This window comes from Chiloscyllium plagiosum, chromosome 28, assembly GCF_004010195.1.
Source record: "Chiloscyllium plagiosum isolate BGI_BamShark_2017 chromosome 28, ASM401019v2, whole genome shotgun sequence".
NCBI lineage: Eukaryota > Metazoa > Chordata > Chondrichthyes > Orectolobiformes > Hemiscylliidae > Chiloscyllium > Chiloscyllium plagiosum.
The window spans coordinates 31550731-31568556 of NC_057737.1; the positions used below are offsets into that span (position 1 = coordinate 31550731).

Consider the following 17826-nt stretch of genomic DNA (forward strand, 5'->3'; position numbering starts at 1 on the left):
TTGGGACCAGAGACCATTCTTCAGAATGGAAAGGGTCACTGGACCTCAAATATTAACTTTGCTGTCGCTCCACAGATCCTGCCAGACCTGCTGAGATTCTTCAGTGACTTCTGGTTTTGTTTCAAATTTTCAGCATTTACAGTCCTTTATTTTTTTGTTAAGTAATGTTGAAATATAGTCTCTGAAGTATAAGAAACAACTCAGTTGGAAAGAAACAGTTTGACAAAATGCAATGAGATAGTCTATTTTAGTAATGCAGGTGGTGAGATAAATATTGGAGTTGGAAAACAGGGAGAACTTCAATTCTTTTCCTTCTGAATAGTGTCATGGGACCATTTCTATCCATTTGTGGGGGCACAGGTGGCTTAGGTGATGTCTCAACCGAAAGACAGCATTGAATTGTGAGCCTGGATTATTTATTCAGTTCATGGACCTAGAGTGACATCTAAACCCACAACATTTTGACTCAGAGGCTTGAGTGTTATAACAGAGCTATGTCTGATACAAAATGCATCTTTATACTGTAAACATTTTACATGTTTCCAGGAGACGATGTCCATGGACAGTCCAGAGTGTTGTGCCTTCAATTTTTTGGATTTCCTCCTGCAGACTTTTATCTCTTATGGCTTTCCATTCATCCAACATACGGTCATGTCAGGTCAGAAAAAGCCTGCACTGCTACTTGTTGTTACTCGTCTGAGTTGATCTTGAATAGCTAGGTTTTTGGAATCTTCTTTGAACCTGTTGGTGAACCAATACTTGTTTTGTATTTTGGACATAAGTTCAAGGGACAGTTTGAAAATTATCCAAAAGTGAAGGAGAACCAGAAATTGAAGACAGAGATCCAATATGGACACAAGAAACAGACATAACATATGCCCTGGAGGAAAGCTTGTTCAAACCAGTTTGGCAACAGTGAAATTGTTTAATTTAGGAGGCTACAGCTCTGAAAGAGAAGAAGCATATTTTTTTTTAAGCATAAAAGCCCCACAGAAAGAGTGCAACACACATCATGACAATGGCATTTATATTAACTACAGTACTCCAGATCCTATTCTCACTGATGTCTGTCATTTTCCTCATGGCCTCTGCCTTCTCCTCTTCTGTTGGTTCTGGCCCTGACTCTGAGTTAATTCCACAGAACCAACTCAAGCAACGGATGAAGAGATGCTTTCTTTGCCTTGGTTCTGCAAATGAAACAAGTAAAGAATGAATTTCATGAACATTGTTTTTGAGATACAATTCCCATTCCTATTTCTGAAGTTAGAACATTGTTTCCACTTATGTGATGCATCTCAAATCCAACATTAAAGTACTGGTCTCCCGTTACATCTAACTTTATTGCATTAGGCTAATTCAACTGCTGCTGCTTATGTCCAGACTTTGATTGGTCACATTATCAAACTACCTCTCATCTATGTAACTTACTAGTCACATTCCTCAGATGGCATTCCATGGTTCCAGCAACACAGTAAAACATCGTGTTCCATGCAACTTTGACTTTTTCTATGTACAGAACTTTCAGGATATTTCTATACAGTTGTTTTGAACTGTCTAGCTGTTTTGAAGATGTTTCTGGCACAACACTCAATGATTTAGCTAGTAGCCTGATCCACATTTGATTCTATGGGAGTAACCTTTTTTTAATCTTTTTGTCTCATTATGGACTCACTATACTCAGTTTTTAGTTCTGAGCTCACATTGTGAGTTATATATTTAAGCACTCATTTCACTCAGTGTTCAAAAATATTCTATTTAAATTTCTGACTCCCTTCCTTTAGTTTAATCTTGTTACTTTGTAGTATTAGCAATTCCTTATTTATAGAGCGAGTACCTGTTGTCACTGGGTGCTTGTCAATTGTGCCATTTTCTGCTTCTTCTTGTGTTTGGATCTTTGGTTTAACTTTGTCCACAATATCCAAGTCAATTCTTTTCTCTTGGCTGTAGCGGAGACTGTACACGAGCCGATGAAGCTACAAAGTCAAACAGCTACTGTTTTTTAAACTTGCTTCAGTCACTAATGGTTATATTGCATTTCTCTGTGTGCTATGTGTGCATTTCTCTCCTGTCTATTAACTCATAATTTTATACACTCTCTTGGCAGTAATGGAGCTTGAATGTTGCTGAAAAAAATAGGCATACCTCTGAATGTTTCGTCATATTCTGATCAGGACAAATGCAAGAATGCCAAATTTCAGATGGTCACAACAATGTATACTACCAGAGGAAAGAAAAATAGTGGTGAATAGTTTCCAAGTCACTATGTTTCCTGAGGGAAGGCCATGGAGAAAATAAGAATGCAAATGGGTAATTCACAAGCCTTGAATATATTTCTTTTTAATTGTAGTGAATGAGGTCCTCTTATATTCATTCTCTGTAAGTCAAAGGAATATATTAAAGCTTGGTTCCTTTTTTGAATTATCTATAAGCATGGGAAGACTACAGGTCTGTGTTGCTTTTTCCACAGGAACATCTTAATTGATTGGAGCAATTTGTCAATAAATCAGCACCCGTTTCCTCTTGTAGTATAAATTGCAATGATTGTTTGAAGTTTGCATTCTTGTGTTTGTCATGACAGTGCAAGATGTAAAGTCCTAGTAACCTCTATCACTTCCACAATATTCAGGCAAACCAGGGGACAGAGGTTTAAATCTCACCATTGCATCTGATGGAGTAAAAAGTTGGAATTGAGAGGTTGTCACAGTAATTGTGAAACAACCACTGGTTGTTGCAAAAGCCCTTCTCGTTCACTCATTTTGTCTTTTGAGGATGGAAATCTGCCATCCTTACCTGGTCTGGCCTGATCCATTGTAATGTGATTGACTGTTGACTGCTCTCTAAAATGGCCTAGCAAGCCATTCATTTCAAGGACAAATAGAGAAAGGCACCAAATATTGGCTTTGCCATCAATATCTATATCTCATCAGAAAATAAAATATGAATGCTCAGCCTTCTGTTTCTCTCTTTCATTTTCTTTCCTTCCCTTTGATTCTTCTCATTCCTCTCTTTCTCTCTCAATAACATAAATAATTTATCAGTGAGAGCTTAGAAAAGAGAAAGAAACAGGCTGAAGTGAAAGACGATGACAGACACAAAAAGAAAGAGAAACAGAATGAGAAAAGATATAATGTATTGAATGCAAAGAGAAATAGATTCTCATCTTCTCCTTGTTATAATCTGATAAAGAAACAGATATTCGTTTACCAGAACTCACATGTTTCTCTTCAATTGATGGAGTGCAAAAGGAGATGATGAGCACTAGCATACATGTGCAGGTGAACAGGATGATGGCGAAGTGTAGGTAGTGGATTCCACAGAAGATGAAAGGGCAGGACGATGGGAAAATGCAGCTGCCCGTGCCATAGGTAAACTCAGCAATCATCCGGCAGAGGCCCATTGCCAAGCCACCAATCAAGCCCCAAAAAGCACCCTGCAGGAGGAATGAACAAGAAGCCACTCATAACAAGTACTGCATATATTAGCCACCAGGTATCAAATCCATAAATATCTATATGTATATGTAACGTTAGTAAATATGTGAAAAATTGTAAACTATTGAACTGTTTGAACATTTCTGGAATCTAAAGGGTTGACTGTCATTAATTGTTGGAATACCTGCCTTTATACTGATGGTTCCCTAGCAACTCTGGCTGAGTTTGACTTCTACTTCAAACATCTAAAGAGTCAGAAGAAGAAGAGAAGCAGCTGTAAGGTTTGGAAGATGGCGGATAGACACTCTTTCATTCTCCAGGTAAAATTTGGGAATCCGATGTTCCATGAGTATATGGCTTTGAACTAGTTGAACTGAAAACAACAAAAATGCTGAAGATCACAGTGAGTCAGGCGGTATCCGTGGAGATAACATTTTGAGTATTGATGACTCTCCACCAAAGCTGACGGGACAGCATTTATGCAGTAGTGGGGAACTGGAGTGCTGGGTGCAAAAGGGTGCTGATGGTGCAGATTAACTGATTGGAAAGTGAGAATGACAGAACACTGATGTACCTAACCACCAGCCTGTTAAGTACAGATGGTTCCACTGGAGTGGGGGGAGGGGAGATAGGACATGGTGACAGAGAATGCAACAAGTCAAGCTAAAAGAATGAGAAGAAATGGGAGTGAGTTCACAATCTGAAGGTGTTGAACTCAATATTAAATCCATAAGGTTGTAAAGTACCTAATCTGAAGATGAGATGTTGTTTCTCCAGTTTGCACTGTGATTCTCTGGAACATTGCAGCATGCCGAGGAGAGTCAAGTGGGCATGCGAGCAGGACGCTGTGTTAAAATTGCTGTCAGTAATTTGATTTTGTTAACAAAAGCCTTGGTGGACTGTGAGGAGTTTTCAAAATATGCCCTTTCTTTTAAAAACCATTGGTAGATAAGGGTTTTTTTTTAGCGTGTTTTGAGAAGATTTTGTAGCTCAGGTTGAGGTTTTGGATGTAGGTTTGCTCGCCGAGCTGAAAGGTTCATTTCCAGACGTTTTGTTACCTTACTAAGTAACATCTTCAGTGGACCTCATGCGAAGCAACGCTGAAAAATCCTGCTTTCTAGTTATATGTTTGGGTTTCTTTGGGTCAGTGATATCATTTTCCTGTGGTGAAGTCACTTCCTGTTCCTTTTTCTCAGGGGGTGGTAGTTGGGGTCTAACTTGATGTGTTTGTTGATAGAGTTCCGGTTGGAATACCATATTTCTAGGAATTCTCGTGCGTGTATTTGTTTGGCTTGTCCTAGGATGGATGTGTTGTCCCGGTTGAAGTGGTGTCCTTCCTCATCTGTATGTGAGGATACTAGAGGATACATACAGACCAAATATTGAACTACAGAATCAATCATCCCAACACCCACAAACGAAGCTGTATCAGAACATTATTTCAATGAGCCAACGCACACTGCAGCACAGAGGAACTACGCAGAGCAGAGGAAAATCACCGATACTGTGTATTAAAAAAGAATGGACACCCAATGAACACAATCCGCCGATTTCTCAGCAACAAACCCAAACAAGCAGACAAAACACGTCCAGAAACCCGAGCCACTCTCCCCTACATCAAAGACATCTTGGAAATGACTGCCAGACTACTCAGACCCCTTGGCATCATGGTAGCCCACAAACCCACCAACACACTAAAACAGCAGCTAATGAACTTAAAAGACCCTATACAGACAATGAGCAAAACTAACGTCATTTACAAAATACCATGCAAGGACTGTAATAAACACTACATTGGACAAACAGGCAGAAAACTAACCACCAGGATACATGAACACCAACTAGCCACAAAAAGACATGACCCTCTCTCACTAGTATCCTTTCATATGGATGAGGAAGGACACCACTCTGATTGGGACAACACATCCATCCTAGGACAAGCCAAACAAAGACACGCATGAGGATTCCTAGAAGCATGGTATTCCAACCAGAACTCTATCAACAAACACATCAAGTTAGACTCCGTCTACCACCCCATGAGAAAAGGAACAGGAAGTGACTTCACCACAGGAAATGACATCACCAACCCAAAGAAACCCAAACATATAACTAGAAAGCAGGAATTTTCAGCATTGCTTCGCATGAGGTCCACTGAAGATGTTACCTAGTAAGGTAATGAAATGTCTGAAAATGAACCTTTCAGCTCAGCGAGCAAACTTACATCCAAGGGTTTTTTTTGCAAATCATCTCCGCAGGATTGCTGTTGTGCTGTGCATATGCAAGTGCATTTGTTTGGGATTAAAAAGGGAAGTAGTTCTAATTCTGGATTATGCTGTGAATGCCAGTTTTTCCACATTTTTTATTATAATGAACAGATTATTTTCAGTTTATTGAAAAAGCCCAGTGAAAGTCATTTTTTAAATTCTGGATAACAGCACCAAAGCAAAATAATTGGGCATTTTGGTGACTGAGGTATACTGATGGTACAACTTCTCGAGTAGCATTGTTTGATTAAGGGACAGTCTATCTCTGTGCATTAATCATGTTGACCTTTTGTGCCTGGGACCTGCGTTTGAATCTTATCTCAAGGTATCAGGTGTTTTGGATCCATGATCCATTCCTTACCCAACTGTAAGGGACGGGAACATAGTTTGAGTCTAAAACTGCCAGTGTCACTATGGAGTGGGGCTTAAGTACACTTGTAGTCGCACAATCTTGTATAGGGAATTGCTCGAATCAATTAATTATAATAATAGAATTAATCTTTATGTTGATTGAATAATTAAGCATGGGAATGCACAAATGTCTGTAAGTGGAATTAAGCGCAAAAGCTGGCAGTTTTATTGCAGTTGGTGCAATCTTTGGAGGTAGTTTGGCAGTATTTTATTTCATGTAAATGGATTTATGATCTACTTTGGGCCAGAGGACACAGGAAGAAAGTGTTTCACATGGCTGAGTTACTCTGTGTGTTATTTTTTAAGGAGATAATTTTAAGATAATAAAAGGAGTCCTGAGAGATCACCATGAAATAGCTCTAAAAGTATTGATGTCATTCTTAGAATCATCATTGGAGGATTCAAAGTATGTGTCACTGGGCTTTCCTTTAAGTACTACATGACCAATCGTAGCAGTTGGGTTGATTTATGTGATGGATATACCTGGAGACAACTATTGGACAAAAATCAAAATAACTAATGTAGAGATTAGCGGTTCTTAGATTCTCAGGAACCCAGGAAAAACTCAATGACTTAATCAGAACATGGAACTAAGACAGTACAAAACTTAATTTAACTTTGTCTCAGATGAATTATAACCATAGAACACACAAAATTAAGAGAAAAGAAGAGCCTGCCTCTCAACTATGTGATAGCTGCCCACATTGTGAGCCAATTATTCAGTTGGCCTCCATCTTAGCCCAAAGGCAGTCACTTGTGTGGGAGGAAGTGATTGTTTGTATGACCTAGCTATTATAAAATAACCAAAAGATTGGATGCTTCTATAGAAAACATCTGTACACTTTAGCTGAAGAATACCTTGTTGTATCCTCATCCGGTGTTCACTTTCTTTCTACACTTATTTTGCCTGCCATAAACCCCTTCATTTGGGTTCATGGTAGAAAGAAAAGTATTGCTCTGCCTAAAACTACATCACAGTAGTTTGCAGATTTGTTTTAGCAGCAGAACCAAGAAAAAAAAGCTCTAATTGCTTCCATCAAACCTGATATTTCAATCTAAAGGTGTGGTAAATTGGATGACACAGTGGCTCAATGGTGAGCACTGCTGCCTCACAGTACTATACTCCTGAGCTAATCATAGAATCACTACAGTGTGGAAACATGCCATATGACCCAACAAATCCACACCAACACTCCAAAGAGTAACCCTCCCAGACCCATGCCCCTAACCTATAATTCTACATTTACCTCTGATGACTAATGCACCTAACCTTCACGTCCCTGAACACTATGGGCAATTTAGCATGGCCAATTCACCAAAACTGCATATCTTTGGATTATGGAAGGAAACTGGAGCACTCCTGGAGGAAACCTCGCAGACACAGGGAGAATGTGTAAACTCCACACAGATAGTTGCCTGAGGCTGGAATCAATTAACCAAAATCCCTGGCAATGTGAGGCAGCAGTGCTAACCACTGAGCCGCCATGCTGGTGACTGTCTATGTAGAATTTACATGTCCTGCATGGGTCCTTTCTGGGTGCTCCAGTTTCTTCCCACAGTGCAAAGATGTGCAGGTTAGGTGGATTGGCCATGGGAAATGCAGCGATATGATGAGGTACTCTTTACAGGGGTGATATGGCCAGTTTCCACTTTGCAGGGATTCTATGATTTTCTAAAATTAAAATCCATGAATAAAAATTGATTTGACAATTTATGCTGGTAACTTGTTTCCTGTTCATATAAACTTGTATGTCGGGTGAAATTCTGATGGAAATGGCAGTATTTCTGGACAACAACTTTTGACTCCATTACCCTGATCTGCACTTTGAATCTGTCACATTTTCTGCCAGGAGCCAATTTCACTTGAGATGGAATGTAACTTTGACATATATGATTTCAAAGGATCTTATTTCAAATTTTGGTTTCCTTTATTAGAGCTCTAATATACCTTCCCTCCCAAAATAATCAGAGAATTTTGGACCCTTTTACTCAGCATTTAACTCAGGGTGCACCTGCTTTGGGTATCCTTGATGGAACTTCACTTTGAATCTAACCTATGCTGTACCTGAACTAGGAATTCTGTTGGATAGTATAGACATGAATACGAAAATTTATTCTGTAAATTGCTGTCAACGTGGATCAGAAGGGCTTCTTACTGGTTCATTGACTCTCTTCACAAAGACTCCAAGCAGGACAACTGCACCAATGGGTGGTGCTAGGTAGCTCGTGACAGACTGGATGTAGTCAAAGAGTTGCCCACTCTGTGCTGCCTGAACCACAGGGATCCAAGCAATGCTGATTGCAACAATACAAAGAATCCAGACCCTGAGGAAGAGAAGAAGCATATGTAAATCATAGTGTTTCAATAGTTGAAGCTTCATTTACACCTTGTCATTGCAGACTTCTGCAGAGGTTGGGGAAAGGTGATGGTGAAGCACGTGCTGTTATTCTTCAGAATGGCCTGTATGGCTACACTAATATTTAATGGTCTTCTGAAACAGTCCCAGGCCATCTTAATGAATCCTTACCTGCCGACAATCATCAACTCTTTGTTGCTGGCCCCCTTCCGGAACCTTGCCCAGATGTCCATGGTGAAAAGTGTGCTGCTGCTGTTAAAGATGGATGCTAGTGAACTCATGAGAGCAGCCAACATCACGGCAAGCATCAATCCACGCAGTCCTGTCAGGAGATACACAGAGAAAGTGAGCCAATTGTAGGCTAGGATATTGGGAATATTGGACATGTATAAAGAGTGGACTTAATGCAATACATAGGTAGACACGTTGGGAAATCATGAGATGTCCAGTTAGAGACACAAGGGAAGAGAGAAATATATAGAGGACACACTTTATAGAACTATGGGATCAAACAGGAGATACACTGAGAAACAATAGGAAAAATAGAGTAAGACATCAACACCGTAAATTGTGGGCAGTGACTGAGAACATTGAAATATATATACTTATTATTTCACAATGTGGGCAAAGCCAGCCAATCTCCAAGTGCCTCTGAACTGAATGGCTTGTTAGTTACTTTAGTGGGCATATAAGAGTTTTTAGTATAAATCTGAAGTCACGCATGGGCCGGACCAGGTAAAGATAGCTTATTTCCTAAAGCATATTAGTAAACCAGATGGGTTTTCATGACAATTAACATAGGATTCATGGTCACCATTACTAGTTTTCAATGCCTTGTTAAATGAATTCAAATTTGTGTAGCTCCTGTTATTATGGGACTTGAAGCTGTGTCCCTAGAATATTGGCTAGATTGCTATTGCAGTGACATTACCACCACACATTGACTCTAAAATATCATGTAATCAAGGATATAATAGGAAATGTTGGAATAGTGGCATTAAACTTGAATTTTAATGATATGTGATTTATTAGAAAGATGGGAAGACTGAGGTGAGGATCTCTGTGTTTGAGCTCCTTTGAAAAACGAATGAAAAACAAGGCTGAGGTAGTTTATCCAATATGGATCTGTGCCATTTAGTTGAGGATTAATCCAAATTCCATCACTGGCCTTGGTTGAGTTCACTGACAATAAGGCATGGGTGATGTGTTACAATTGGCTGTGGTGTCCTTGCATTAGGATTTGACAAAACCTTGCTCTTGATTGCTGTACAATGACCTTCTACTAGAAATTGCTATGTCTGTCAACATTCATTAAGAAAGAGTTCAATGTCAATCACTATATTCCCTGTAATGGAATAAACTACCCTGAACATGACCATGAAGATGAAGACATAAACATGACATGTACATGAAGAGCTTATGCTCGAAACATTGACTCTCCTGTTCCTCGGATGCTGTCTGACCGGCTGTGATTTTCCAACACCTCACTTTACGACTCTGATCTCCAGCATCTGTGGTCCTCACTTCCTCCATTTTGCAACATACCATGAGACAGTCATTGCCCCTGCAGCAAGTCAATCAGATGAGGCAGTAGAATGGAAAGAACTGGAGAAATCAGTGGGATAAGCTCTGAATCAATCGCAGAGAGGATTCAGGAATGGGAAGTGCAGATGAAGGAGCTTGGGTTTTGTAGTGCAACCGATGACGTACCATTGGGCATCAATGCAACCACCAGCTTTGGGTAAGCAATGTTTGAGCAACCAACAGATGTGCCACAGATCCTTTCACATTCCTCTGGCACAATGCAAGCAACCTCATCTGTGGGGAAAAAAATTGAATCGTTAGAATGGGTTTTCCAAATTTGCCCCAAATTAACTTCTTCTAATTCAAAGTGGTTCTTAAGATTGTTTGCTTCAGAGCTCTGTCCTTCTTATAATAAATTTTCATAGGTGCACACATAACACGATGAGTTTTTTTTGATACCAACCTTTTTCAGACATGTTACATCGTACTCCTGGGACAAGTGGGCTCTAAACCAGACGTTCTGGCTTAGAGGTAGAGACACTATTGCACTTTAAACCCCATTTTTATCCTGAAATTAATTCAACTATTAAATATACATTTATTTGTAGTTTTCTTTGACTGAAGGTAAAACTTATTGATGGTACTGAGCAGAAAGTTTGACAAAATGTTTAGGTACTTCCAACCAAAATGCATTAAAATGGGAAATAATTAACCAAAATGTTGAAAGTAAATGTTCTGTAACTCAGCCTGTAAAGAAAAATTGTTCTGAAAATGGAAAGTTACCTGTAGGGATCAAATCCAAACGGGAAATAATTAGTCAAAAAAAATTCACACAGAGAGGAATCAGCAAAATGAGGAAATTGGTAAACCGAAAGCTAGAGTTGATGTTTAAATTAGGACATTAGGACATAGCCCTCCTGAAAAAATGTGGTCTTCGATGGTTGAGTCTTAAGTCGTCCTACTTAATGCTTTCCATTGTGCATTTTCTTTTTTTAAAAACACTTCTAATTCACTAGCTCAGCAACATTATTGTGAACCTCTGGAGCAGGTAGGATTATGAATGCAGGTTTCCTCACCTTGAACTCTACCCCTGCACCACAACAACCTTCCTCTTTCTTTTTTTTTCTATATTCAGAAACAGAAACATTCTATTGCACAACAGAATATTTGTCTTCCCTGTCACCAAATCACCCACAGTAGCCCCACGAGTAAATGACCCTTGCTTTCCAATTGATTAATGTACAGCCAAAGCCTTTTAACAATTGTGCATTTTCCTCTGATTTTCATAACTATGGGCAGGTGTATATTGTTCTGCAGTTCCAAGCCCAATTTTCTCTGGGAGAAGCTTATTCAAACTTTCATGCTATTTAGCTGTCCTGGTTGCAGTTGAATAAGGGAAGATGGTGAATTGGTATCTCACAGTGAGATTGAGTGCACTGGGCTAGTTTTCTGGTAACTATTGTTAGCGTGTTCATTCATCTCCTTTAGATAAATGTTGTCTGTAAAAGCTTTGTCAAACTTTATGGCTACACCTTTCCTGAGAAAAAAAGGCAGTAGTGGAAAGACCATTTTCTGACTGATACATTCACAAGCTAGTGACCAAAGAGCTTGGGTGATCAATTTGATCTATCTGAGGTGAAGAGATGTCCAATGGTATATAGTTAGCCACTAAAAAGCTGATAGCGGTCTCTGAATCTATCAATCTTGAGATCAATCTTATCTCTGTGTGGGGATACATGTGACCATACCTTGTGATTGATCTTCAGTTCACCCAGTTTCTACTCCTAGGACCCCTCATTTGGTGTCTTTTGCTTTGATGTTCTGAATCTGTTTTTGCTCTTTAAAACATTCTCACAGACCTCTGGTTGTAAACCTCTTCCCGAATGAACCATACTAAAATGGAATATTGGCTTAGACATTGATCAAATGTTCACATTAGTGAGGCAGTGTAATGACCACTGTCCAGTCACATACTCTCAGGTTAGTTAAAGCAGTTTACATAAAGAAAAACTATTTCACTGAACGCACTCAGTTTTGGAAAAGCCTGAGTTAGATACAAAGTGAATTTCATTCTAAACTGGAGGAGCAGTAAAAGTTATTATCAATCTCTAACCAACTTCTTCCGTTTCCAAAACAGATTTCAGGGCAAAACTTTGAAACTTCTGTTGTTATATAGTCAGGATGGAGAAATCTAATGAGAATATGAGATTACAACAAGGACTATAAGTTTAAATTTTAAACTCTCAAACTGGCATCTACCTGCAGCATTGGGGATTTAGCTAATGAGTTGGTAGAATGGAGATAGATTTGGCAACACTAGAATTATTGATTAATTTGAAATATTGTCATGTGTAACTTAGTACAGAGAAAAGCTTTGTTTACGAGCAGTAAAGGCAGATCCTAGTAAGCAAGGATGTACAGATTATAGAGTGAAAAAAACTTGGACACAATGAGGCACACAAGTTATATGGACAGGATGTATGCAAGATTAACAAGAACTACATTATTTGAAGTTAGAGAGTCCATTCATCAGTTCAATAACGGCAGTGATGAAGCTGCTCTTGAACCTGTTGGTGTGTGTTCAAACTTCTGTATCTTCTGCTTGATGGAAGAGATTGTAGGAGAGCATTACCAGGATGGGATGGGTCTTTGATGATGTTGGAAGTCTTTCCGCAGCAACGAGAGGTGTAAATGGAGTCCAAGGATGGAAGGCTGGCTTCCATGATGGTCTGGGCTGTGCACACATCATTCTGTAGTTTTTTTATGATTCTGGGCAGAGCTGTTGCCATACCAGGCCGTTATGTACCCGGACAGCTTCTATGATGTATCTGTAGAAGTTGGTGAGGGTCCTTAGGAATATGCCAAATTTTCTAAACAGCCTGAGGAGACACTGTTGTGCCTTCTTGACTGTCGCATCTACGTCGGAATTCCAGGACAGGTTGTCTGTCATCATCACTCCAAGGAACTTGACTCTCTCAACCGTCTTAACCTCCGCTCCATTGATGTAGATGGGGGTGTGTTCTCCTCCTTTCTTTCTGAAGTCAATGATCAGTTCTTTCATTTTGCTGACATTGAGAGAGTGGTTGTTCTCATTGCACCACATCACCAAGCCCTCTATCTCCATTCTGTATTCTGGCTCAGCATTGTTTGATATCTGACCTACCATGGTGGTGTCATCAGAAAACTTGTCGATTGTATTCACTTGGAATTTGGTTGCACATTTGGGTATACAGGGAGTACAGTAGGGGGCTAAGAACACATCCTTGGGGGTTTCTAGTATTGAGTGTTATCATGGAGGAGGAAGTGCAGTTGTCCATCTTCACTGATCGCTGTCAATGAGTCAGGAAGCTAAGGACCCAGTTACAGAGGGTGGAGCCAAGACCTAAGTCTCGGAGTTTTGGGATCAGTCTGGAGGGGATAATGGTGTTGAAGGTGGAGCTGTAGTCGATGAGCAGGAGTCTGATGTAGGCGGCCTTGTTGTCCAGATATTCCAGGGATGAGTGCAGAGAAAAGGAGATGGCATCTGCTGTTGACCTGTTATGTCAGCGGGCAAACTGCACGGGTCCGGGGCAATCTGGCCATTTTGAGTTCATGACCAGTCTCTTGAAGAACTTCATAATTATGGTGGTATGGCCAACTTAATTAGTGCTGAGAGCATGATGGTGAGCTGCCTTCTTGAAAGGCTTCAGTCCATGAGGCAGAGCTATACCTGCAGTGCTATTAGAATTAGAGTGCCAGGTTTTTGATTCCATGACAGGATCATATCATTCCAAGTCAGAGGCTGAAGAAGATTTTGTTTCTTAATTCTTCTATGAGAAGGGGATTTCACTGGCAAACTCAGTGTTTGCTGCCCATCCTTAATTTCCCTTGAACTAAATGGCTTGTCAGGCCATTTCTGGGAGCAGCTAAAAGTCAACCATGTTGCTGTGGCTCTGGAGTCACATTTAGGCCTGACTAGCTAAGGATAGCAGATCTTCCTCTTTTATTTACGCAGCCTACATCATGGTCAATGACAGTTTAATGGACACTATTACTGAGGCCAGCTTTGTATTCCAGACTTATTAAGCAGGGATGGTGAAAATTGAACCCATGTCCCTCAAGTCTTTGCCTATTACTAGTCTACTGACATTACTACTACATTCCATTATGAACCAGCCCTTCTGGCAGATATCTATTCATTAGCCACCCTCACCCTTCTATTTAATAGAGATCAAATATTTGAACGGAGTTGTCAAAGGAGCCTTAGCAAGTTGCCACAGTATATCTTGGGGACAGTATACATTGCAGCTACAGTTTACCAATAAATATTTAAGATGTTATATTGGATGCATCTTAAGAAGCACTATTTTGTTGATGGTGTTGAGGTTCTTGAGTGTTAGTGGAACTGCATGATTCCAGGCAACTTGAGACTATTCCATCACATTTATGTCTACTACTGTGTAGATGTTGGACAGGTTTTGAGGGGTCAGGAGGGGAATTGCTCACCATAGAAGTCCCACTTTCTGACCTGCTCTTGTAGCCATTGCATTTGTGTGGTTGGTCCAGTTAAGTTTTTGGTCTATTGTGACCCCTGGATGTTGATAATGGGAATACAATAATAGTATTGCCATTGGAAATTCAGAGGAAATTATTATATTCTATCTTGTTGGACACAGTCTTTCCTTGGTACTTGTGACTTATTAGCCCAATCTTGAACATTGTTCACATATTGCTGCATGTGGATATGAACTGCTTTAGCATCTAGGAAAGTACAATGTTCAGTACCATTTGTGACATTATCAGTAAACCACTCCTGACCTTATGGAGAAGCAACTGAAACCGGTTGGGTTTAGGATAGATGATCTCCTGAAGTAATGTCTCAGGGCTCAGTTGATTGAATCTCAATAACCATAACTGTCTTATTTTGTTCTGGGTGTGATTTTAACCAATGGTGAGTTTCCCCTCTGAGTTCCCTTGACCTTAATTTTGCCAGTGCTACTTGATCCTATACCTAGTCAAATGCTGTCTTGATGCCAAGACTATGTTTTCACTTACCTGTGGAACTCAACTCTTTTATCCATATTTGGACCAAGTGTCGAATGAGTTCAGGAGCTGTGTGACGTGGATGGAATGCAAACTGAGCATCAGTGAGCAGGTTATCAGTGCTCAAGTACTGCTTGATAGTACTGTTGACAACAGCCTCCATCACTTAGCTGATGATTTAAAGTAGACTGACAGGACAGTAATTGGCTGGGTTGGATTTGTCTTGCTTTTTGTGGACAGTACGTACCTGGGCAATTTTCCACATTGTCTGGCAGATGGCAGTGTTGTGGTTGTGTTGGAACAACTTGGCTAAGCGTGCAGCCAGCTCTAAAGCACAGACCTTCAATACTCTGCTGGTATGTCATCAGGGTCTTTTGTTATATTCAGCTCCAGCATCTGCAGTCCTCACTTTCTCCTCTTTTGTTATATACTGTGCTTTCAGCCATTATTTGACATCATGTGAAGTGAAAGGAATTGGTTGATTACTAGTATCTGTGATGTTGGAAACTTCAGAATGTGGCTGAAATGAATCATGTTCCTGGCAGTTGTAGCTGAAGATGTTTGCAATTGTTTCAGCATTGTCATTTATACTGACATGCTGGATTCTGACATCACTCAGGATAGGGATATTTGTGGAATCTTGTCCTCCTGTTAAATGGGACAGACTTCGAACAGATCTACCAACTCAAATCTGGGCATCCATGAGGCATTGTGGGCCATCAAGAGTATCAGAATCATACTCCAACACAATCAGTAATCCCACGGTCTGGCACATCTGACAGTCTATAAGCCAGGGGATCAAGTCTGGTTTAGTGAAGAGTGCAAGAGGGAATGCCTGGAGCAGCACCAGGCATACCTAAAAATCATCCTCATGAAGCTATAAAACAGGACTGCCAAATATCATAAATAACAAATGATCAGCTGAGCTGAGTGATTCCGCAACCAATGGGTCAGATCTAAGCTCTGCAGTCCTGCCACATCCAGGTGTGAATAATGCTAGACAATTAAACAAGTCACTGGAGGAGGAGACTCCATAAATACTCTCATTTTCAGTGATGGAGGAGCCCAATGCATCAATGCTAAAGATAATGCTAAAGCATTCGTAACAATCTACAACCAAAAGTGCCAAGTGGATGATTTATCCCAGCCTCCTCCAGAGGCAGCCAGCACCACAGATCCAGTTTTCAGCCAATTTAAATCATTCCACATGAAGAAACAGTTTGAGCTCTAGACAGTACAAAGGTTACAGGTCCTGACATCACTCTGGCAGGAGCACTAGATGCATGCTCCAGAACCTGCTACACACATAGCAAAGCTGTTCCAGTACAGCTACAACACTGGCATCAACTCAACAATGTGGAAAATTGCCCAGGAATGTCTTGTACCAAAAAAAGCAGGACAAATCCAATCTGACTAATTACTGTCCCATCAGTCTACTCTTGATCATCAGTAAAGCAATGGAAGGTGTCATCACTGGTGCTATCAAGCAGCACCTGCTCAGTAATAAACTGCTCACTGACATTTACCATAGGTTCTGTCAGAGACACTCAATTCCTAACCTTACTATAATCTTAGTTTAAGCATAGATGAGAAAATTGAGTACCAGAGGTGAGGTGAGCTCAGAGTGGCTATCCTTCATATTATGGCTGCAGTTGACTGAGAGTGGCATCAAGGAGCCTTAATACAACTGGAGTCAATGGGAGTCTGATGTAAGCTCTCCAGTGGTTGGGAGTCATACCTAAGACCATAATATTCAGGGTCAGCATTCAGCCATTTGGCTTCTCAGGGCTGCTCCACTGTTCAACCATGGCTGACAAGTTTATCAATCCCATTCTCTTGCCTTCTCCCCATAACCCTTCGTCCCCTTAGTAATCAAGAACCTATCTATCTCTGCCTTATATACACTCAATGACTTGGCCTGCACAGCCTTCTGTGAATTCCACAGATTAGCCACCCTCTGGCTGAAGAAATTTCTCCTCATCTCAGTTCTAAAGGGTCATCCCTTCACTCTAAGTCTGTGCCCCCAAGGTCCTAGTCTGTCCTACTGGTGGAAACATCTTCTCCATTTCCACTCTATCCAGGTGTCTTAGTGTTCTGTATGTTTCAATGAGATCCCCCTCATCCTTCTAAACTCTATGAAGTAGAGACCCAAAGTCCTCAACTGCTCCTCACACGACAAGTCCTTCAATGAAGATGATTATGTTTGATGGAGTTTGGTCATGTCAGCTCCAGAACATCTCTGCAAGTTACTGAGATAATGTCCTAGTTTCCATCATTTTTAGCTTGTTCCTCAATGACCTTCCATCCATCATAAGATTAGAATTGGGGCCTTATGCTGATGATTACAATGTTAAGCATTATTTGTGACTTTTCAGATACTGGGCTGGTACCAACAAATGGATGTAATGGTTCAAAAAGGTGGCTAGCCACCATCTTCTCAGAAGCTAATAGGAATGGGCAATAAACACTGGCAGTGATACTCACCTCCCATGAATGGATAAAAGAAAACAGTTTGATGGATATAGATGTCAATGCTGCCTTTACTAAGAGAACCTGAGAATGTGTGTAATGAGGGTCAGCCAAAGAAGTCTATTAGCTTTGGGAACAGTCTGCAACAAGCTGCAGTGAGCGTTGCACAGGAAGAGATGGTACGTTATGTGATGCAATAAGATCCATGTAACACTTGGATATAGCTGACCATACTGGTTTGACATCAGTAAGACAGAAGACTCCAATCCAGAATGAGTATGAGGTCCTGTGCACTGCACTAGATAGTTGCATTTGATAACCTAATGACAACCTGTAAATGAAGGAGTG

The 17826-nt window shown here is 40.4% G+C and overlaps 1 protein-coding gene across 2 annotated transcripts in view; it reads right to left on the minus strand.

Moving 5' to 3' along the window:
* Positions 1-214: 214 nt before the first annotated feature.
* The window catches only part of LOC122564089 (syntaxin-1A), a 375281-nt gene continuing 357669 nt past the window's right edge, over positions 215-17826 (minus strand). The window contains exons 10-15 of one of the 2 annotated variants that reach the window (XM_043718624.1): positions 10174-10281; positions 8635-8785; positions 8263-8431; positions 3215-3430; positions 1835-1973; positions 215-1187 (exon numbers count right to left, since the gene is read on the minus strand). In XM_043718624.1, coding sequence (XP_043574559.1) covers positions 973-1187; positions 1835-1973; positions 3215-3430; positions 8263-8431; positions 8635-8785; positions 10174-10281 — 998 coding nt within the window. In that variant the 3' untranslated portion in view covers positions 215-972. The remainder of the gene's footprint in view (positions 1188-1834; positions 1974-3214; positions 3431-8262; positions 8432-8634; positions 8786-10173; positions 10282-17826) is intronic. The other variant, XM_043718623.1, reaches the window with a different exon arrangement.